Consider the following 24,242-nt stretch of genomic DNA (forward strand, 5'->3'; position numbering starts at 1 on the left):
CTGTAAGGTGTTAAAGAGTGTTCGGGATATTGAGGGTCGTTGGGGTATTCAAGGCCTTGTCGGGTCTTAGGGGTCTTCGAGTATCTTAGGGATATTTAAGGTATTAAGTGTCTTTGGGGCACAAAAGGTATTTGGGGTTTTAAATGGTCTTAACAGTGTTTGGGGTCTTTCAAGGGTCTTAAGGGGTCTTATCTGCTAAGCATGTAAAAAGTCTTCTCGCAATCCAATCAACTCTCTCAATCATGTAAAAAGCATGTCTAGGGGGTTTAGGGGATTTTGGGATCTTCAAAGGCTTAGATGGTGGATGAAAAGACCCCGAGGACAATCCCTGGGTCCGGCTTCATCTGTGTCCCAAATTTTGTGGTTGTTGGCCCAGCGGTCTTTGCAAAAAACCGCGAACAAACAGATACACAGATATCCGATGAATTTTATTTAATAGATTTTCACTCTTTTTTCATTTCTCAATGTTGAATTGAGACGTCAAAGTCTTGGATTAAATAAAAATTATATTTATAATTTGCTAGATTACAAATGGATTGAGGATGAGCATTTCTTTTTGTGACAATTATTTCTTGGGGTTTGACAAAATTATCTTTCAAAACTCTTCGTTTTCATCTGTTTCCTTATATTAACTCATTTATCCCTTTTGTTCCTGTAATATGATCATGTTATGTGGTTTGCAGGTGAAGCTCATCTGGTGAAGATGGAATCCTTCCAGAATAACTCTCTACAGACCTCACAAGATGCTTTGAGCTATGGGCATGTAAAGCAGGAACCGTGTGATTCTTCTCCCACGGAACCGAGCAAAGCTGATCAGCTGCTCGAAGGTAAGCCGAGTTATGGAGAGAACACATCACACCATGTTTACTTATTTTGTTTCATTTCCCGAACAAATTATTTGTTTCCAATCCTTATGCAATTGTTGATGCATTAAGTGTTTCCACCCATATGGGCTGTTTTATGTTAACGATACAGGGATATTGGTTGCATTTGAAATCCACAGAAACCTTTGGGCACTTTACACAAAAAGCTAAAGTTTAAAAGTCTTTCCTTATCAAATTCGCTTTGCGGAAATAAAATTGTAAATAACAAACCGATTGAGATTACTGGGACTTAACAAGTTCATCATGATTATCTAATCACGTGATACGATATCTGACTTCAAGACCAGCACTTGAATGGAGTAAGTGTGGACCTTTTCCTTTAACATCTGCGATCGTTTTTTGTGCAGTTTAAGTGAAAATCCACATCATTCCCTGGATTGTGTCTGTGATTTTTTTTTTTTCCTACAGTCGAGGCTCGTGGAGAAGCTTGAACAAATAATGGAACAGGACACAACAGAACAAAACCAACAACAAGAGCAGAGGAGGAACAGACAATAGCAGGATTGATGGACAAATTGAGAGAGAGAGAGAATTTGGAGATGAGGGAAGTGAGGAAGAATGAGGAATGGGAGAAAACGCAAGGGGTGAACAAGACAGATCATACAGAAAGCAAACCCTCAGGGAGGAAAAACAGGAAAGTTGCAAAGAGAAAAGTTCAGCTTTGCACATCTGGATTTGGGGAGTTTCTCCCGTTCTTCAAGTTTCATGGGGAGCGTCGGTGAACAGCAATCTTCAAATCTTTCCACAGATTCTCAATGGGATTGAAGTCTGAGCTTTGGCTGGGCCACTCGAGGACTTTCACTTTCTTGTTCCGAATCCATTCCAGTGTTGCTTTGTCTGTATGTTTGGGGTCGTTGTCCTATTGGAACGAAAATCTTCACCACACACTCGGGGCTTTTACACCTTCAAGTATTTTTTACCTTCAAGTCGATCGGCCCGAAAATCTTTCAAGCGGGTTATCTTCAAGAATTTGCCTGTATTTGGCTCCATTCAACGTTCCATCTATTGCTACAAGTCTCCCAATGCCTGACTTTGGTGCTCGTTGGTTTTCCGATTGGTATAGCAGGAATTTCATTTTCGGAGAACTTTGAAAAAGAATGCACAATTGATGCAGCGATTCCATGTATATGTCCAACTAGCGTTTCTCTTTCACTATGCTAATGTCTTTTAATAATGTCTAACTGCATCGCGAAGACACTGCTTCTTGATACGTGGTGTGCTTTGTGAAACACTCGTGTGTTTCTTCGCACTCATTATGCACGACGTGGGGTTTAACACCTAATCCTCACAGCTTGGTTTATAATGAAATGTGCAATGCCAATACCGTACGTTTCGCTTTACACAATGGCCACATGTATGGAGACTGATCGTCTTCCAACAAGGTGGTGCAGAGGGATACTGCACAGGCGCAGTGAAAACGCATCTCTGTTGCTCAGCTGGAAGTAATTCGCACACGATGTTTTCTTACGAACGCGTTTTGTAAAAATGGAATATTTTGAATCTAAAATCTAAAAAGGTAAATAACGACTTCGGACAATTTTCTAATGACACGGGTTTAATCTCAAAGAGAATGCCACATAGTTATTTGGGCGGTGTATAAGTTAACAGACCGCTGTCTCGATCATTGAGGCCGATCGTCACAAGGCCCGTGACACCCATCGGCTGAAAATCCTTTTAACTGTCGCTTTGGTAGGTTTTTCAATGAAGGTAAAATCTATGGAGAGTGCACAGCGTTTGTGAATATGACAGCTCAAACGCTTCTTTAGCTTCGCATCGCAGAGAAACCCAAAATGGCGGCCGTACAATTATCAGAATGAAATTGTGGGTGGGTGGAGTGAGGCCAGCTGTCCAATCAATGGGTGGGAAGGATTGTTACAGGAATGTGCACACACGAACAAGGGTATTGTTATACAAGATAATAATAATAATAATTATGCTTATTTTATATAGGTCATAATAGCTTATTTAAGCACTCGGTGTTTATTTTATATAGCTTATTTTATATAGGAGGCTAACCCCCGCTCTAGCAAGGAAAATGGCCTTAAAATGCCTGTTGTTGTGTTATTGTATTTTATATAGGTCATGATAACAACTTGATATCCGAAACAGTCGACACACTTTACAAATAAAATCTTTACAATTGAAATTAACAATATTCAGATAAACCAACGTTTCTTTCGAATAGGCAAACTAGAACAGTAACCTGGAATTTTAATCGAGTGTTTGCTACAAAGATGTGTTTTGATCATTGTTTCAAAAATGTTTCGGTGGGCTGTTGTAAATGGAGTGAATTCCAGAGAGTTGGAGCAGCCACTTCAAATGCTCGGTCGCCGTTGGGATGAGTTGAAACTTTTGCGATACTGAGGAGGGATTGGGCTGTTGATATCAAGGTGCATGCTAGTACATAAGGGGTGATCATGTTTATTACTTGCAAAATCGAAGATTTTTCAAGTATATTGGTCAGTTGCGTTTGTGGTTCTGTCTGTTTGTCTGTTTGTTACTTGCCGGAATAGATTCCGGCAAGTATGTTGGTTGGTTTGTTTGTCCGTCTGTCTGTCTGTTTGTGCGCAGTACTACGTCTACATCGTTGCACATGGCATCACCATACTTTACACACATATTTGCCTTTCCCTGGAATAGACTGTGCCCAATTTTTAACTCTCTAGGCCCAAGGTCAAGCTCAAGGTCACCCGAAACGTGAAATCAAGGGGGTCGAGTTTTCAGTTAAAATATATTTCAAACCACTATAACTCTAAAAGTACAAGAGATATACATACACTCACTGTTACCGACATATAGGAAGTCACATACGACATTTCATTTGGCACCATGACCTTTGACCTTGAGTGACCTTGAAAGGTCAAACTCAAGGTAAAAAAAAAAAGAAAAAAAAAGAACATTCCGGCAAGTCCTCGGTTTCTGACCGATTTCTAGTCTGTCTGTTTGTGACTTGCCGGTAAAAATTCCGGCAAGTATGTTGGTTGGTTGATTTGTCTGTTTGTGCGCAGTACTATGTCTACATCGTTGCACATAGCATCGCCATACTTTACACACATATTTGCCTTGCCCTGGAATAGACTGTGCCCAATTTTTAACTCTCTTGGGGGTTTTCTGTAAACTGTTACATTTAGGGCTCTTTTGGGATCCCTTGTTACGAGCGCATCCAAGAAGGGGAGGGTTCCATTTCCCTCTTCTTCAAGGGCGAAATTAATGGAGAAAAAGTTTTATTTCTGGCCTCATGTATGGTGTCCACTTTATTAGAGGGACAGATGACAAATGCATTATATACGTAATGGACGTCTGTGACCTTTTATTCTTCACCCCCCTCTCCCCTCCCCCCACGTTTGACTTGTTATGGTTGTGACCTCTTTTTCTCTCTGATGCTTCTTTTTCCTCTTCTGAAGAAGGGTCTTTGGGGTCTAAAGGATCTAAAAGGTCTAAAGTGTGCAAAGGGTCAAGGGGTACAAGTGGTCTATTAGGTCATTGGGTCAGAGTGGATTGGGTCTAAACTCTAAAGGATCTAAAATGGTCTACATTGCCTTCAGAAAGTATTCACACCCCTTGACTTTTTTCACATTTTGTTGTGTTACAACCTGATTTCAAAATGGATAAAATTGAGAATTTTTGTCACAAATCTACACATAATACCCCATATTTTCGAAGTGGAATTTTTTTTTCAATAATTTTTTTCCAACACGAAGCATGAGGGTTAGAAGACCACCTGCTTGGCTCAACGATTTTGAAAGATACCGTATTAGTGTGAGAACAACTAAATAAATGTTGAAAGCTCATGTACTACTAAACGTGAAAATTACAATTTCATTCCTTACAGTTAATATTATTATAAATGATTGGAGGAAATGTCCTCCAACTTAATGATAAATGAATGGTATCAAGTCATGAGATAATTACTGTGGTGTGCATTCTGTTCTAGTCAGTCCTTTCTTTGACATTTAAAAGTTAAATTCTGCAGTACCTCAATGTTTTAAACAATAAAACGTCATGCAGAGCACGATACTTGCAAAATCTACCCCCCCCCCCCCACCCCCCCGAAAGGAAGGTTGAAATCGATCCAGCAAAATGTCCATTTCATCAAGTTCAAAATGGAAGATCTTAATCAAAGCTCGGGTCAATAGGATGAAAAGTGACGATTTTTTGATGAAAATTTATGATTTTAGAAGTTTGACTTTGAGTTGACCTTTGACCTTTGACCTTTTGACCTCAAAATAGTTGGTTTCCCAATTCGGTGAGGCACTATGCAAATGCTGTTAAATTTTCAAGTCAATGGGATAAAAATTGATGGTTTTTCAGATGAAAATTGATGATTTTGGAAGTTTGACCTTGAGTTGACACATGAAAACGTATCGGGAGAAAGCACATGAAAGCCCACAGAATCTTGTTTCTCACAGTCTGAGAGTCGTTTAGGTGCTTTTTTTGCAAACTCCAAGCGGGCTTTCATGTGTCTTTCACTGAGTGGAGGCTTCCGTCTGGCCACTCTGCCATAAAGCCCAGATCGGTGGAGTGTTGCAGTGATGGTTGTCCTTCTGGAAGTTTCTCCCATCCCCACACAGGATCTCTGGAGCTCAGCCAGAGTGACTATCGGGTTATTGGTCACCTCTCTTACCAAGGCCCTTCTTCCCCGATTGCTCAGTTTGGCTGGGCGGCCAGCTCTAGGAAGAGTCCTGGTTGTTCCAAAGTTCTTCCATTTAAGAATAATGGAGGCCACTGTGCTCTTGGGAACCTTCAATGCAGCAGAAATTTTTTGTAGCCTTCCCCAGATCTGTGCCTCGACACAGTCCTGTCTCTGAGCTCTGCAGACAGTTCCTTCGACCTCATGGCTTGGTTTTTGCTCTGATATGCATTGTCAGCTGTGAGACCTTATATAGACATGTGTGTGCCTTTCCAAATCATGTCCATTCAATTGAATTTACCACAGGTGGACTCCAATCAAGGTGTGGAAACGTCTCAAAGATGATCAAGAGAAATGGGAGGCACCTGAGCTAAATTTCAAGTGTCACAGCAAAAGGTCTGAATACTTAGTCAGTGATATTTCAGTTTTTTCTTTTTAATAAATTTGCAAAACTTTCTAAAATCCTGTTTTCTCTTTATCATTATGGGGTATTGAGTGTCGATTGATGAGGGAAAAAATGAATTTAAACGATTTCAGCATAAAGGCTGCAACATAACAAAATGTGAAAAAAGTGAAGGGGTCTGAATACTTTCTGAATGCACTGTATGTGTAAATATGCTTGAGCTTTCGTTTATCGGAGCATTTTCCAGTCCGGTGTTTCTCGGCAAGGTTTATGAGAGGTTTTACGGCCGCGGTTTAATATATTATTGACTCGGAATGTGAATGTCTCGGACTATTTTTCTTCCGCGCTAAAACCAGCTGAGGCTGATTTGTTTGGCCCGGTGTTGGTGATGATGGTAGAATGTCCTCCCTCCATCGACGTCAAACTTCCTAATTGTTATTACCGAGACCACCGAGGGTGTGGATGGAGCTTATGTTTTCACCCCCATCTGTCTGTCTGTCTGTTTGTCTGTCTGTCTGTTTGTTTGTTTGTTAGTTACTTTCCGGAATAGATTCCGGCAAGTATGTTGGTTGGTTGGTTTGTCTGTCCGTCTGTCTGTCTGTTTGTGCGCAGTACTACGTCTACATCGTTGCACAGAGCATCGCCATACTATACACACATATTTGCCTTGCCCTGGAATAGACAGTGCCCAACTTTTAACTCTCCTGGGCCAAGGTCAAGCTCAAGGTCACCCAAAACAATGGTCACCCAACCATTTGCGCCTCCCAATTGAAGCTCCGCCCTTAGGGCGGGTACCGTTGCTCGTAATATATAATGGCGATACCACAATTTTTACCGCTTTGCTTTGAAGAACGGGAATGAAGGGGGAGGAGCATGTTAATATGTCTGGTTGAAGGCTTTGGGTGGTGAGGGGGCTTGAAGCCAGATTTTAATCTTACAGCCGCCATGTTGGTACTCGTCGTCACTGCGATGCGAAGCGAAAGACCCCTCAGAGCTGTCACATTCACAATCGCTATGTCGTATGTACTCCCGATACGTGTTTCCTTCATTGTAAAAACTACCAAGTCAACAGTTAAAAAGATTTTGAGCCGATGGGTGTTACGGCCTTGGCAAGATCGATGGAGACAGTGATCTGTTAGCTTATACACCGCCTAAATAGCTATGTGGAATTCTCTCGTGTAGGGGTTAAACCCACGTCGTTTGAACTTTGGCAGAGGTCATTATTGTCCCCCGTCGCACCGTGGAGCGAAAGGGACTATGGTTTTCCCCTCCGTCCGTGTGTGCGTGCATGTGTGCGTGCGTACATGCGTGCGTGCGTAAGTGAAGGACCGAATTCTAATTTGGTGTGTGGGTGCAACCCACATCAAAATCCAAGATGGCCGCCACCATGTATGTCTGATGCCATGTATGTCTGAACCTTGTGAGCGGAATATCTTGAAAAATAAGCGAAGTACCAACTTATAATCTGGTGTGTGGGTGTATCTAGGCATAAGGAAGAACGCTATTGAAAATTGAGTCGCCACGTCAAAATCCAAGATGGCCACCGCCATGTATGTCTGAACCTTGTGAGCGGAATATCTTGCAAAATAAGCGAAGTACCAACTTCTAATCTGGTGTGTGGGTGTATCTAGGCATATGGAAGAACGCTATTGAAAATTGGGTCGCCACGTCAAAATCCAAGATGGCCGCCGCAATGTATGTCTGAACCTTGTGAGCGGAATATCTTGAAAAATAAGCGAATTACCAACTTCTAATCTGGTGCGTGGGTGTATCTAGGCATAAGACAACAACAACAACATGCATTTTAAGGCCATTTTCCCTGCTAGAGCGGGGGTTAGCCTTGCGGTCCCCATGACTATCTTCTCCATTTTGCCCTATTTTCTGCATCTCTCCTTGTTAACCCCCTTGCCCGCATTTCTTCTTCCACCATCTTTAGCCAAGTCTTTCTCGGTCTTCCCCATCCTCTACTTCCTTCTACATTCATTTCCATCACTCTTCTCAACCAGTCACTTTCATCCTTTCTCAACACATGACCAAACCATCTCAACCTGTTCCTCTTCACAGCATCGATCACAGGCTCTATTCCCATCATCTTTCGCAATTCATCATTTGTCTTCCTCTCTCTCCATGATACTCCGCACATCCACTGAACCATTCGCATTTCCACCCTTTCCAGCCTTCGTTGCTGCTCTACATTCATGACCCATGTCTCACTCCCATAAATCATAACACTTCTCACACATGCAGCATACACCTTTCCCTTCAGCTTCAACGACACTCCCCTCCTCATCAGCACGCCACTCAGTTCCCGAAACTTCTTCCATGCACATAACGTATCTAGGCATAAGGAAGAACGCGCTTGAAAATTGGGTCGCCACGTCAAAATCCAAGATGGCCGCCCCCATATATATGTCTGAACCTTGTGAGCGAAATATCTTGAAAAATAAACGAACTACTTACTTCTAATCTGGTGTGTGCGTGTATCTACGCATAAGGAAGAACGCTATTGAAAATTGGGTCGCCACGTCAAAATCCAAGATGGCTGCCGCCATGTATGTCTGAACCTTGTGAGCGGAATATCTTGAAAAATAAGCGAAGTACCAACTTCTAATCTGGTGTGTGGGTGTATCTAGGCATAAGAAATAAAGCTATTGAAAATTGGGTCGCCACGTCAAAATCCAAGATGGCCGCCACCATATATATGTCTGAACCTTGTGAGCGAAATATCTTGAAAAATAAACGAACTACTAACTTCTAAACTGGTGTGGGTGTATCTACGCATAAGGGAGAACGCTATTGAAAATTGGGTCGCCACGTCAAAATCAAAGATGGCCGCCTTGCGTCTTCCACTTTGTCAACTCACATCACTTCACCGACGGGGGACCTAGGCGTAACGCTTATTTACTTTTAATGATCCAAAATGGCCGATTGAAAAAAGCACATTCCACATTCCGGCAAGTCCTCGGTCTCTGACCGATTTTTCATCTGTCTGTCTGTTTGTGCGCAGTACTACGTCTACATTGTTGCACATGGCATCGCCATACTTTACACACATATTTGCCTTGCCCTGGAATAGACTGTGCCCAATTTTTAACTCTCTAGGCCCAAGGTCAAGCTCAAGGTCACCCGAAACATGAAATCAGGGGGGTTGAGGTTTCATTTAAAATCTATTTCAAACCACTATAACTCTAAAAGTACAAGAGATATGCATACACTTACTGTTACTGACATATAGGAAGTCACATACGACATTTCATTTGGCACCATGACCTTTGACCTTGAGTGACCTTGAAAGGTCAAACTCAAGGTCAATAAAAAAGGACATTCCGGCAAGTCCTCGGTCTCTGACCGATTTCTAGTCTGTCTGTCTGTTTGTGTGCAGTACTACGTCTACATCTTTGCACATAGCATCGCCATACTTTACACACATATTTGCCTTGCCCTGGAATAGACTGTGCCCAATTTTTAACTCTCTCGGCCCAAGGTCAAGCTCAAGGTCACCCAAAACGTGAAAATTGTGACCGCAGGGTAAAGCCGGGGCGAGGTGGAGTGATACAGTGGAAGGATTCGGCAGTTTAAATGAAGCCGCGATGAGACGGATTTTCATTGGGACCTTCATCCTGATTTCGTTACCTCCACCACCAAAGGTGGATGGAGGTTACGTTTTCACCCCTGTCTGTTTGTCCGTTTGTTACTTGCCGGACTAGATTCCGGCAAGTATGTTAGTTGGTTGGTTTGTTACTTGCCGGAATAGATTCGCCGGAATAGATTTTGGGTGGTGAGGGGGCTTGAAGCCAGATTTTAATCTTACAGCCGCCATGTTGGTGCTTGCCGTCACTGCGAAGAGAAGCGAAAGACGTCTCAGAGCTGTCAAATTCACAATCGCTATGTCGTATGTACTCCTGATACGTGTTTCCTTCATTGTAAAAACTGCCAAGTCAACAGTTAAAAGGATTTTGAGCCGATAGGTGTTACGGCCTTGGCAAGATCGATGGAGACAGCGATCTGTTAGCTTATACACCGCCCAAATAGCTATGTGGAATTCTCTCATGGAGAGATTAGACCCACGTTGTTTGAACTTTGGCAGAGGTCACTATTTACTTTTAATGACGTTTGTATAAGAATCAAAAAGAAGATCATTGGTTTTGGGTCGTCTTTTCCATATATCTCAGGGGATTGTGAGTTTTTTTTATTTGTTTTTTTTATTGTAAACTGAATCCTGGTGTTGGGCTAGCGGCTAGGGTGCCGGCTTAGGATCCTAGGATCCTGGGTTCGAATCCCGGTCGATTGCTGAATTAACGCCAGGGGGGTTGACTCAGCCTGTCATCCTTCCGAGGTCGGCTAATTGAGTACCAGTTCACTGGTAATTCCCTGTTTGTCGTTAAAGGCGGCAAAAAGGGTTGGCGTCAGGAAGGGCATCCGGCCGTAAAACATTGCTTCAAAAAGGGGACCAAAAAACAACAACAACCACAGTGCCCGAAAAAGGCCAACCCCTGCTTGCGGGGAAAAATGGCCTCTAAAGGTGGTTATTGTATACTGAATCGAGGCTCGTGAAAGCTAACATTTATTTCACAAACAAATCAAACAGACAAACAAAATATATAAAAAGAGGGAGCGGAAGACAAGATGGGGAGAGGAGGGGAAACACACAAACACAACATTTGAGAGCAGGGAGATGTGTGGGAGGGAGAGGGCTTGGGGGGAGGAGGCGTGGGAAGAGGGGGGGGGGGGGGGTGGGAGAAGTATAAAATACAAGGACACCAAGGACTTCCAGGACAGAAGTTGGTATTTCCAAAAAGTGGATTTGGGGTGAAATTATCGGGGGTAGAAAAGATCAAGGTTTTGGATGGGGGAAGATAAGAGATGGTGGTGAACAGCTGTTTTAAAGACCTGGAGGGTGGAGTGGGATTGAAGAGAGTGAGGGAGTTTGTTCCAAAGGTGGGAGAAAAGAGGAATGAAGGAGTGAAGGTGAGCAGAGAGTCTTGATTTTGGAAGTTTATCCATAAGAGGGTTGCTGGCAGATCTTGTGCGACCTGTAGGAATATTTGGGGGACAGAGCCCAGAGAGAGCTGGGGGAGCAAGGCCAGAGAGGAGTCGGTAGAAGACGGAAAGACCACCAACCTGCCTGCGGTGAGAGAGTGAAAGGCCCTTGGAGTTAGCTTCATCGCGGGAGATTCCAATGATTCTGAACGCTTTGGTTTCAACAGCGTGAAGACGAGCTAGGTGTGAGGCAGGAGCACCAGCCCAGAGGGCAGAGCAGTATTCCATTGAGCTGCGGATGAAAGCCTTGTATGTGGTGAGGAGCTCAGGTGTGCCAAGGAAGGACTTCGCACGACGGAGGATGCCCAGTCGGCGACTGGCTTTGGAGGCCAGGTTTGAAATGTGGTTTTCTCAGGAAAGATCATAGCAGATAGTGAGACCCAGAAGCTTGAGTGACAGAACTTCTTGGAGAGGATTGTTCAGAAAGTGGATGGGAGGGTTGTCCAGTCGGTCTTTTTGGAGAGACATCGTAAGAGTGTGAGATTTGTCAGGATTGAAAGACATGTTCCACTTGTTTGCCCAGTCTGTGATTTTGTCCAAGTCTGCAGAGAGTGAGGAGGCTGCAGACTGCCGATCTGAGGAATGAGGAATGGAGCGACAGAGAGTAGAGTCATCAGCAAAGAGATAGAGAGGATTTTCAAGAGAGTCAGAGAGATCATTGATGAAGACCAGAAAAAGCACAGGGCCCAGAACACTGCCTTGGGGAACTCCAGCCTGAACAGGAAGAGGCGATGAGAGAAACCCATTCAGGGCCACACGTTGACTACGACTAGAGAGGAAGTCCGCCAGAGTTGGAGAGACGACCGTGATGGCGGGGAGTGGGTTGGCATTCTCTCAAGCAGGGATTCAACCCATGTCCTTATGTATTATTATTTTGATCCAAAATAGCCGATTATTTAAAAAAGTACATTTTGGCAAGTCCTCGGTCTCTGACCGATTTTTCATGTTTGTCTGTTTGTCACTGGCCTACAGGTCGCAATTCTAAACCGATCGTTACACAACTTCACCAAGCTGTATAGTTCGTCCCAATTGAGAAGCCTATTGATTTTGAGGTCAAAGGTCAAAGGTCATCTGGAGGTCAAATTTCTAAAATCACCATTTTAAATCCGATTGACTTGAAAATTGAATAGTATTTGTATATTGAGTCACTAAATTGGGAAATGAACTATTTTTGAGGTCAAATTGTCAAAGGTCAACTCAAGGTCAAATTTTCAAAATCATCAATTTTCATCTGAAATACAGTCAATTTTCATCCAATTGACTTCATAATAGAACAGAATTTGCAAATCGAGTCACTAAATACGGAAACCAACTATTTTTGAGGTCAAAATGTCGCAGGTCAACTCAAGGTGAAACTTCTAAAATCATCAATTTTCATTTGAAAAATCGTCACTTTTCATCCTATGAACCCAAGCTTTGATTTTAATCCGGTGGTCAATTTTAATTTTAATTTTTATCGTCAATTTTAATCTGGATGAAATGTACAATTTGCTGTATCAATGGGAACTTTTGGGGGGCGGGGGGGATTTAGCAAGTATCATGGTTTATGTAGGCCGTGTTCATGTTGGCCGTAACCACCTTTAGAGTATTTCGTACTTGATATGTGAGTAGAAGGATTTTCAAAACGATTCTATTTTCAATGGAAAGCCAGTGGAGATTTTTTCTTGTTTGTGAGATTTGTTGCCTTCTTGGAACTTTATCAGTAATTCTCGCAGAAGTGTTTTGTACACGTTGTAAATAATGAACATCAGATTGTGGCAAACCATGAACCGAGCTGTTACCTGTATCTAATCAGCTGGCAACAAACGAGGGTACCAAAGCGACTGTAGCTTGCTTCGTAATCAAATGGAAGACCAAATACTGCATTGGAGTCATCGGATTTTTTAGCGTTTGTTCATAAGATAGTTCTGAATCTTCCGAGTGCATCTAATTGCTTCTTATTTTGAAGACATTCTTATTTTGAAGAGAAAAGAGGAACCCTGCAGAAGCCTGGAGGGTTGTGGGAGGGGAGAACAGTAAGAGCAGTGGGTGCAAGACCAGAAAAGAGATGGTAGAAGACAGAGACCACTGACTTGTCTGTGATGGGTAAGTCATGGTCCCATATCCTCAGCTTCATCGCGTTTATTCCAGTAATCCTGGAGGTCTTGGTTTCCACGTCGTCAAGCTGAACAAGGTATAATGCAGGAGTCCTAGTCCAGATGGGGATAACAGTACTCCATCAAGCTGCGGATGGAGGCTTTGAAGGTGGATAGGAGGTCACGTGTGCCGTGGCATGAATTTGCATGATGGAGGATGACCAGTCAGTGACTGGCTTTTCAGGTCAACTTAGATGTGGGGTTGACAAATAAATATCATGGTTGATCGTTAATCCCAAACGTTTGAGTGACTGAACTTCAAGAGGATTGTCGAGAGACGGTGAGTGCGTAACCACCTTTCGAGGCCATTTTTCAGCGCAGAGCAGGAGTTGGCCTTTTTCGGGCACCGTGGTCTCCTTTTTTGAAGCAATGTTTTATGGCCGGATGCCCTTCCTGCTGCCAACCCTGTTAGTCGCCTTTTGCGACACACAGGGAATTACCAGTGAACTGGTACTCAATTTGCCGACCTCGGAGGGATGACGGGCTGAGTCACCCCCCCGGCGTTAATTCAGCGATTGAACGGTGAGTGTGTGAGATTCTCAAAATTGAAAGACATACTCCAAGAGTTTGAACAGCTTGTGATTTTATCATTGTCTGCAGAGAGGGAAGAGGCTGCAGCGTGCCCAAGTCAAGGACGGAATACTTTTTTTGCAAACGATAAGGTGTCTTTACAAATAGTCAGAGAGATCGTTGATGAAGATTATCAATTGGATGGGACCCAGAACATACTGCCTTGTGGTACTCCATCCTTTACAAAAACAGGAGATTAAAGGATCCCACTGAGAACCATATGGATATGAGAATGGAGTCGAAGTCAGCAATACTAGTGGGGTTTAGCGTTGAAGCCTGAGGTACAGAGTTTGGAGTGTAAGACGCTCTTGCTGAGGCTCGGTTGGTGAAAAATTTATCTTGTACCTTCTCTCATCTTGTTCTGCATCTTCTTCCCTTTCAATCAACTCCTCCTCCTTCGTCCTATCGGACTGAAAAATTATGCATCTGGAATCACTTTGTGAAGATCACTATGGGGCCTGCAAGGCTAACCCCCGCTCTAGCAGGGAAAATGGCCTTAAAATGCCTGTTGTTGTTTGTTGTAATCACTTTGTGAAGAGGATAAAGGGAGATCTTAGAAAATGTAAATAAGGACCGCACATCAAACATTGCCATCCGCTGCCCAGAATAATCAAAGTAAGGGAGCTTGTGTTTACTCAGTCACTGTCGGTACCATTTGGTTACATCAAATATTTCACCATTTTTAGCTCACCTGGACTTTAGTCCACTGAGCTTATGTGGTCGAGCGGGGTCTGTAGGTAAGTCAGTCAGTGAGTGAGTGAGTGAGTGAGTCTGTCAACACTTCAGTCATTATTGCTTGAACCAAACACATGATGTTGAGGAAACTTGGCCACAAGCTTCATATTTGATGCCTAACGAAGGCGTATTGACCGCATCAGAATCTGCGCACATTAGGGTGGTTTTGCCCCCCTGACATAGGTATTTGCTCTCTTCTGCGAAACTGCACACACAATTTCGATTCAGCTTGCCCACAACCTTCATCACCTGTGATGTACCAAACTTTGTTCACATCTTTAAAAATATCAGGATTGAGGGAGTCTGTGGGGGCTTCAAGTGACTTTTGTTCCTGATCCAGGTGAGCTTAAGGACCCGTGATCGTCTTTTTCAATCCTTGAGATGGAGCTTCTCCATTGAGTGGAGTACAGAAATATGTCTGATGTTTAATCTAATCTGAGTGAAATACTTGTCATTTAATGTTTTGGTGTATTTTGAATGCTTTTTTTATTTGTCTTTCCAGTGAAACAAATGGAACTGGTTTCTTGTTCCAGCTGTTCCCAGTTTTTCTGCTCAGAAGTTTTAAATCATCACATGACACACACTGCTTCTCAAAAAAAAGATGCGTATCGCAGCGAGTCTTCCATCCACCGTTGTAAAAGCTGTACAGACTCTCTCAAGAATATCCAAGGAATTAAGAGACCATTCAAGTGTTTTGTTTGCAGTAAACATTTTCTTTGTTCATCACATTTGCGTCGACATCATAAAATACACACGGAAGAAAAGCCATGCAAGTGTTCGGTGTGCAACAAGGATTTCGCTTCTTCTTCACGCTTGCATCATCATCAAAAAATACACACAGGAGAAAAGCCACACAAATGTTCTGTGTGTCATAAGGCCTTTGGTCGTTCATCACATTTGCATGAACATCAAAAAATACACAGTGGAGACAAGCCTTACAAGTGTTCTCTTTGTAATAAGGATTTTGCTTATCCATCACGTTTGCACCGACATCAAAAAATGCACACAGGCGAGAAGCCCTATAAATGTTCTGTTTGCAACAAGGATTTTCCTTATTCATCACATTTGCATCAACATCAAAAAATACACACAGGAGAGAAGCCATATATGTGTTCTATGTGTCATAAGGCATTTGGTCGGAAAGGAACATTAATAACTCATCAAAAAATACACACAGGAGAGAAAACATACAAGTGTTCTGTTTGCAAGAAGGATTTTGCTTCTTCATCGAATTTGTGTCAACATCGAAAAATACACCCAGTACAGAAGCCGTACAAGTGTTCTGTTTGCAACAAGGCTTTTATTGATTTCTCAGCAATGAAAAGACATGAAAGAATTCACGCAAGGGAGAATATATCAACCTCACGAAGAGACTGGTTTTCACACAAAAGCACAAACCTGAAGACATAATTCCTGGCCCCAAAACTATGACGAAACTGAAGATGAACAGAATCTACTGTGTGTGTGTGTGTGTGTGTGTGTGTGTGTGTGTGTGTGTGTGTGTGTGTGTGTGTGTGTGTGTGTGTGTGTGTGTGTGTGTGTGTGTGTGTGTGTGTGTGTGTGTGTGTGTGTGTGTGTGTGTGTGTGTGTGTGTGTGTGTGTGTGTGTGTGTTTTTGTGGTGTTCTACTAGTCTCGGAGTAACAACAGTTCAGCCGTGAAGTGGTGGGCCACACAAGCTCATAGAACGGGGCCGCCAACTGCTGAAGCGCGTAGCACGTAAAAATCGTCTGTCTTCAGTTGCAAAACTCACTACCGAGTTCCAAACTGCCTCTGGAAGCAACGTCGGCACAACAACTGTTCGTCGGGAGCTTCATGAAATGGGTTTCCATGGCCGAGCAGCTGCACACAAGCCTAAGATCACCATGCGCAATGCCAAGCGTCGGCTGCAGTGGTGTAAAGCTCGCCGCCATTGTGAAGCTTGCCGACCACTGATCCAGAGTTATTCGACTCTATTTGCTTCGACATCGACATTTTAAAGTTATATAACACTGGGTGGAAGATGGTTGAAAATGCTTTGAATATACACTACATGACCAAAAGTATGTGGATACCCGAACATCACACATCTCATTCCAGAATCATGTGCATTAATATGGAGTTGGTCCACCCATTGCTGATATAACAGCCTCCACTCTTCTGGGAAGGTTTTCCACAAGATGTTGGAACATTGCTGTGGGGATTTGCTTCCATTCAGCCACAAGAGCATCGGTGAGGTCGAGCACTGATGTTGGGCGATTAGCCCTGGCTCACAGTCGGCGTTCCAATTCATCCCAAATGTGTTTGATGGGGTTGAGGTCAGGGCTCTGTGCAGGCCAGTCAAGTTCTTCCACACCGATCTCGACAAACCATTTCTGTATGGACCTCGCTTTGTGCACGGGGGCATTGGCATGCTGAAACAGGAAAGGACCTTCCCCAAACTGTTGCCACAAAGTGGAAGCACACAATCTTCTAGAATGTCATTGTATGTTGTAGCGTTAAGATTTCACTTCACTGGAACTAAGGGATAAATATAAACCGAACCATGAAAAACAGCCCCAGACCATTATTCCTCCACCACCAAACTTTACAGTTGGCACTATGCATTCGGGCAGGTAGTGTTCTCCTGGCATCCGCTAAACCCAGATTCATCCATCGGACTGCCAGATGGTGAAGCGTGATTCATCTCTCCATAGAACGCGTTTCCACTGCACACTACCTCTACCAGACCACAATAACACTTTCCACAGTCGGTAACACTGAATCGAATGGTAATGTGTTACGGATTCGTCACTTCCGTTGTTGTGGTTTTCACCCACTTGACATATTTCTGATATTATGTACTATTATTATCTTCCAATGGTTTATTGTTCATGAACAATTATCAAAAGTTAAAAAGGTTAACTTTAAATGATGCAGGAAACCGAACCGGAAGACGACGAGAGGGAAGAAGAAGAGGCGTGGCGAGCAAAGTCGGACAATACGCGTGACGTTGAGCTCCGTAGCGAGCGTTGTCTAACGAAGGTCGCGAGGGAATTTTGAGTTCCTTGAAAGGACATCCTGCGATCGGTATTATCGCTGGGATTGAGAAATCTGCGTAGTCAGGTTTAGGCTGAGATTCCGACGAATCCTTGCCTGGTCGCATCGACTCAAGTAAGAGCCGTCGGCCATTTTGAACCTCATGCTTCGTTCACCGACAAAGGTTTTGCTACGCGTCAGCTCTTCTCAACATCCTATCATCTGTCGGGGATGTGTGTGCGCGACCGCGTCGTCTCCAATTACGTTGCGGTTTGCTGATTGAGCTGTGAACGTGCTCCTCTGGAGGGCGCCTTTATACAGTTTCGGCTGTGTGACTGCCATTGCCATCTGTATGGGATTCGGGTCTCGACTGGATGGCGGGATTCGGGTTTCGAATGGACATCGGTCTAGCGATTGCTGGAGCGAATCAACTTCGCCTTGGAGAAGGTTATAGAGACATTGAGGAGTGTCCTTTTTCACTCAAGTGGAGCGCAGTGAGTTATCTGACTTTAGTTGATGGTACCATCCTAAGATATATAGAGTGCACTCTGGATTGCTATTGGTTGTACCGTTATTCTTGTGTGTGATTTTTAATACAACATTTGTTCGTTTAAAATCATTGGTGTGGTTTCACTATTGATTTCTAACACAGAATAACATATTTTTCTGCCGTGGCTCCTCTCGGGATTCGGAGGTACACCATGACCAGGGGGTCGGGGAGGAACACTTAACAAATGACATAATCATTTGACTTTAAAGGCGTAGGGAAATGCCATCTTGAACAGCATCCGTCTGTCTGTATGTCCCCACAAATGTGCACCAATCAGAGCTGAGGATCTGGTCACATGACAGGGGGACAGCGTTTATTATAGCCATTACAGTTGCATATTTTACTGAAAGGAAATCTAATAACCTTCTGTGTTTGGTTTTGGGTTCCCAGCAGGTGTCTAGGGTAGGAGGTTTCAGAAATTCCTCAATACAATTATGATTTTGAAATGTGATCAGACACCGACCTTCCTCATGAATCCGGACGTGAACAGATGACGACGGTTCGCAAGTTTGATAATATCTCAATATAATCGTGATTTAACATTATATTTTGATATATTAATACTACAGTATTAATTTGTGATTGGAATGATGAATGATGCTGTTTGGAATGAAAATATAGAGATATTGAGTTTGAAGCAGAATTAGGCAATGACGTAAGTGTTTCCATCCAGACATTCGTGGATTTACCATTTGCAGTTTCGCCATTTCCTGGACTAGCGTGGCTCAGCGTGCTCCATGCGCCTCACCACACGTCGTTTCAGAGGGATAGGCATCTTTGACCATGTCTGCTTTCTCAGGGAGTGAGGGATGGTGGGAATGGTGGGTGGGGGTTAGTGGTGGTGACATTGTATTGGGGGGTCGTGGGGGAGGGCAGGGGTATGGGGGAATGGTGGAGGGGGTATGGGGGAATGGTGGAGGGGGAATGGGGTGCATGGTGCTGGGGTGATGGTGGTGGTATGGATGGGGGATGGGGAGGTCGGCCAAATATATTTCGTGCTCTGATTGAATATATACTGCAAATCACAAATCAGAACCCAACATGTATAAATAAAAAGTAACTGAGCACAAATTTATATTTATTTTTAATTAATTTTATCAGTTAGACCTGGAAGGGAAGTTTAATACAAATTTATCAAAAACTGGAAGGGAGTCGAATTTCCAGCCTCACAGAGCAGATGTGCCCCCAATACACCACCTCCCTCAGACTTCCGGGCGGATTTTTATGGCGTATCTTTTATTTTGCCCATATCACGATCTACATCTCGATGAATCAAGTCAAAGTAACAAAAAAGTAGTGCTGATGAATACGGATAAGTCATGAATGTGTTTCTTAGGTTAGCTTTAAATATATAAATAACACAATGGAATTGTTTAAGAAAATTTGAAGAAGACATTTTGGTCACAAATATGCATACATAACCACATACGTTTGCTCCATTATAATTTTAAAAATCATTGAAACTTGAATACGTCTATCAATTACATACTGTTACGTTTGTAGGGGTTAGGCATGAAATACCTTAAGAAAGTTCAGAATGTGTAGATTAGAATGCTCCGTATGCCGTGAAGAAGCCATCTCGAAGTACGTAAGTAGGCCGTCAGTCCAGGTAAGAGCATTTGCATGTCGCCATAAGGGGTGTGGCTTTGTGCTAATTAATTATAGGGCTTAAAGATGAATTCACCATTGTGTAATTTGCCTCCTGTGGTCTTCCATTCGGTTTTATTACATTCGGCCAGCCAGGAAATTGAGGGCTCAGTAAAACCACGACAGCGATCTAATGGGCTCATTCGCTCACCATGCCACCAGGTCCGACAAACAGCATTTGCCGATCATCAATGGAACGACATCATCCGAACATTCCCGAACAGAGATTAGACTCCGCCCCCTAACGACCCGTAATGAAGAGGCCACGCCTTCGTGATTGGTGGAGGCTCGATGGATGATGGAATAGCGCTTGGTGATTGGACAGAGTGTGACGTCAGTGGTCGATCATTCGAGGGCTGGAGGAAAAAGACGCTGTCTCGCCATCTTGCATCTCTCTTTTGTGCTGGCTCTCAATGAGGACGGCTGCGTGCCTTTTGCTCTCTTTGTCTCTCTGTCTCTCTGTCTCTCTCTGTCTCTCTCACCTTGGTCGCAGGTGGTGGCGCATCTTTGGCTCGTGTGCGCTTGTGGAAAGAGACTGAACAAGAGAGGTTCGGGGCAGTCGGCATCGCGAGAAGTGCCTCACGTTGGGACGTTGTGACATCGAGGAGCGTGACTCCGTGCCATTTTGTGCGCTTTCTGTGCGGTGGTTTGGAGGTGAAAAGCCCGTGGTTGAACTGCAAATCCAAGTGCCGGACAATTACCAAATCATTTTATTTTATTTTATTTCTCCCTGTGTCTGTAATTGAGTCTGCTGGAGAGTCCCTCACATTAGCCTATTACTATTAGTTTTTATCTCAACGTTTTTATCGTGCTTGCATTTTTTTTTCATTCAATCATTAGTTGTTGAATTTCAATTCCTTGTCTTGTTTCGTTTCTTTGTTTGTGGGTTCGGATTAACCCAATGTCGGCCGTCCGATCAGGTAAGACTTCGAACCTTCCCGCGCGCGCGAAAAGATAATCCCACCAAGTTCGAAATATGACTCGGAGTTAAAGCTCATTTCAGTCATTCGTCCTCTTGGGGTGTTAACCCCGGGTGTTATGAGGTGTTATGGCGTTATGAGAACACTTGGGGTGTTATGCGAACAGTACGTCCATTAATTACATGCTATGGAAACCTGAGTACTTACATCTATTAATTACATTGAGTATGTCTAGTAATTACATGCTATTGAAACATGATTACATGGGTCTTCTGCGTCTTTTTGGTCTTCGCGGTATTTTGGGGTCTTCAGGGTCTTTTTGGTCTTTGCTGTATTTGGGTCTTTGGTGTCTTTTGGGTCTTCGGGGTCTTTGGGGTATTTAAGTCTTTTCAGTATCTATGGTCTTTTGGATCTTTGGGGCCATTTGGGTATTCAGGGTCTTTTGGATCCTCTGGGTCTTTCGTGTTTTTTGAGTCTTTAGTGTTTTTTGGGTCTTCAGGGCCTTTTGGATCTTCGGGGCCTTTTGGATCTTCGGGGTGTTTTGGGTCTTTGGGGTATTTTGGTTCTTTGGGTCTTTAAGGATCTTTGGGGTATTTTGGTTCTTCTGGTTGTTTTGGGTCTTTTGGGTATTTACTAGTCTTCAGTGTCTTTAAGGGTCTTTTTGGTCTTCAGGGATTTTGGATCCGCTGAGTCTTTAAGGGTATTTTGGGTCTTTAAGGGTATTTTGGGTCTTTGGGGTTTTTGGGGTCTTTTGGGTCTTCGGGGTCTTTTGGGTCTTCAGAGTATTTTGGATTTTCGGTGTCTTTTGGTTCCTCTGGGTCTTTAACGGTCTTTGGCATAGTTTGGTTCTTTGGAGTCTTTAAGGGTCTCTTGGATCTCCAGGGTGTTTTGGGTCTTCGGGGTGTTTTAGGTATTTTGTGTATTCAGGGTGTTTTGGGTCTTTTTGGTCTTGAGGGTCCTCTGGCTCTTTCAGGGTATTTGGGGTATTTGCAGTCTTGAAGGGTATTTTGAGTTTTTGAGGGTCTTGGGGAACTTAAAGGGTTGTCAAAGGTCTGAGGGGTCTTTTTGATAGTTAAGAGTCTTCGGGGTCTTTGGGCTGTTTTGGGTCTTTGGGGTCTTTATGATATTTTGGGTCATCTGGGTCTTTAAGGGTATTTTGGGTGTTTAGGGGTCTTGGTGGTCTTTAGGGTATTGGGGGAGTTAAAAGGTCATCAAAGGTTTGAGGGGTCTCGGCAGTTTAAAGGGTCAAAATGTATATTCCAACAGTACGTAATACGTAATTAAGAGTTCACGGACTGTGTTTTTGGGTGTTGTTTTAATTTGAAGATGTTTTGGTCACAAATATACAAAAAAAACATAGAAACATAACAATATACGTTTCCTCTATTATAATAAGATATAGCAACATTCAGACTGGGTACGTTTTTTGTGCAAGTCCTTCACTAACCTGTTGTCAATGCCTGACGTTCAAATGAAGGCAGTACAGGAATCTGGAATTTATTGGTTCGTCGCTTACGATTCACCATTTTTTACCCAAGTCATTCACGAACTGGCTGTCCATGCCTGAAGTCAAAAAAAAATTAATACTTACATAATCAGGCCTGACGTTCAAATGAAGGCGGTACAGGAATGTGGAATGTATTGGTTCATCGCTTACGATTCACCATTTTTTACCCAAGTCATTCACGAACTGGCTGTCCATGCCTGAAGTCAAATTTTTTAAATACTTACATGATTTGTTAAATGGTATCCCGACCCAGGTCATACTATCCTCTTCAACAAAAGTATCAAGCAAGCCCGGCTACGCCGTTGTTAGCCTATTTGTCTTATTCAACGTTATAAAGCCTTGGTTCAATCCAGCATCCCTGTGATCTCTTCGTTCTTTTAAACAAAACCCGGAATTTTGTGACGAGGTGTTGGATTTGTGACGAATCTGCGGGTTGGAATTAAAGAATTAACTCATTTCAGAGGTTCCTTGAGCACACGGTCTTCACTCACAGGCTTCATTCACGTTGTCTGAGTTGAACTGTGGGATACTGTATCACACTGTACCTCACGTTATGTACGCTATGAAGGGAGATTTGTCCATGGTGGAGCACAGAACGAACCTCCCGAGATGGAGGAGCGGCTCAGATGGAGGAATCGGGGTCAGTCCGGCACGTTCTCCCGGGGATGAGGGGTCTGGACCCGGTACGTGCTGTTCGTTCCCGTGCGGAGTCCGTGCTGTGTACTATTTAAATAAATAATAATTTATATGGAAAATCACACCATATACGGATTGGGTTCCCTCGTAAAGGATCGTGTCGATCTCCTGATGGGGTTCCCTCGTACAAGATCGTGTCGATCTCCTGATCAGGTTCCCTCGTACAAGATCGTCTCGATGTCCTGATCGAGTTCCTCGTACAAGATCGTGTCGATCTCCTGATCAGGTTCCCTCGTACAAGATCGTGTCGATCTCCTGATGAGGTTCCCTCGTACAAGATCGTGTCGATCTCCTGACCGGGTTCCCTCGTACAAGATCGTGTCGATGTCCTGATCGAGTTCCTCGTACAAGATCATGTCGATGTCCTGATCGGGTTCCCTCGTACAAGATCGTGTCGATGTCCTGATCGGGTTCCCTCGTACAAGATCGTGTCGATGTCCTGATCGAGTTCCCTCGTACAAGATCGTGTCGATCTCCTGACCGGGTTTCCTCGTACAAATCATGTCTATCTCCTGAGCCGGTGAAGCGGCGATTGAGGAACTGAAGAAGAATTGTCATTGAAAATGCTGAGAATTTGGCGGTGGGGGGAGGGGGGGGGGGGGGAGGGGAGGGGAGGGGAGGGGTTGGGTGGAGCAGAGCTGTAGACAGAGAGAGTTCGGTCAACCCGGTTTAACCTGGTCTGCCCTATGATTGGTTAAGCGCTGTCATGTGATTCACAGGCGCCATGTTGTTACCCAACCTCCGTAACTAGCAGAACGCGCATCGCATTGCATGCATTCGCTTCGTTTTTCATCAGTCAAAAAAAAAAATGCCATGCTGTTCGGCATACGGTTGTTCTAATCGTTCAGACAGGAAAAAAATCAATGAAACGTTTTCCCCGCAACCCAGAACGAAGGAAAATTTGGGAGATAAAGGTTCGACGAGAAGGCTGGAAACCAAACGACAACTCTTTCTTGTGCGAAGTAAGTGTCCATGCCTCTCCCAGACTCAGTTTTACGTAACACTAACTAAGTAAATTTCAAGACGCATGCGTAGGTCAATACACCTGGACATGCTCTGGCCTACCCTATCAGAGTTGACCTCATCTGGGCAGACTGGGGGCTAGGCCTAGGGTCTAGTCCAAGATAGATTAGGCCTACCCAGGAAGCGGTAAGCCTAGCCTCGTCCAATCGACAATTAGGAACAGACATCAGGATCAACCCGTAAATGTGAGTTAAACAGGATTTTTAACCCAAATCTCGTGCCCTTATTTGGCTCAGCAATAGTGACACAGTGCACACACCCTACTAAAAGTTAGTCTTTGTCTTTCTTTTTCTTTGTAGGATCACTTCGACGAGACACAATATGAGTGTCACAGGGCCGATGACCTGAGGAAGCTCAAGCCAAATGCTATTCCAACTAAGTTTGCCTTCACAGCACCACAGACGTCGCAGCCCAGGAGACTTCAAAAACGACGCAGGACAGATTTAGTACACGACACGTCTAACAATGCAACAAAAAGAATACGACTGGAGCACTCGTATTGTACGT

At 43.7% G+C, this 24,242-nt stretch overlaps 2 protein-coding genes across 2 annotated transcripts in view; both read left to right on the plus strand.

Moving 5' to 3' along the window:
• The window catches only part of LOC144892129 (uncharacterized), a 75,890-nt gene extending 57,888 nt beyond the window's left edge, over positions 1 to 18,002 (plus strand). Inside the window, exons 7-8 of the mRNA XM_078777349.1 lie at positions 684 to 827; positions 14,900 to 18,002. Coding sequence (XP_078633475.1) covers positions 684 to 827; positions 14,900 to 15,807 — 1,052 coding nt within the window. The 3' untranslated portion in view covers positions 15,808 to 18,002. The remainder of the gene's footprint in view (positions 1 to 683; positions 828 to 14,899) is intronic.
• Positions 18,003 to 22,503: 4,501 nt separating this feature from the next.
• Positions 22,504 to 24,242, plus strand: part of LOC137427452 (uncharacterized) — a 168,035-nt gene continuing 166,296 nt past the window's right edge. The window contains exon 1 of the mRNA XM_068116969.2: positions 22,504 to 22,699. Within this exon, the coding sequence (XP_067973070.2) occupies positions 22,570 to 22,699 (130 nt within the window). The 5' untranslated portion in view covers positions 22,504 to 22,569. The remainder of the gene's footprint in view (positions 22,700 to 24,242) is intronic.

The sequence above is a fragment of the Myxine glutinosa genome, chromosome 5, assembly GCF_964187855.1.
Source record: "Myxine glutinosa chromosome 5, kmMyxGlut1.1, whole genome shotgun sequence".
In the NCBI taxonomy this organism is placed as follows: domain Eukaryota; kingdom Metazoa; phylum Chordata; class Myxini; order Myxiniformes; family Myxinidae; genus Myxine; species Myxine glutinosa.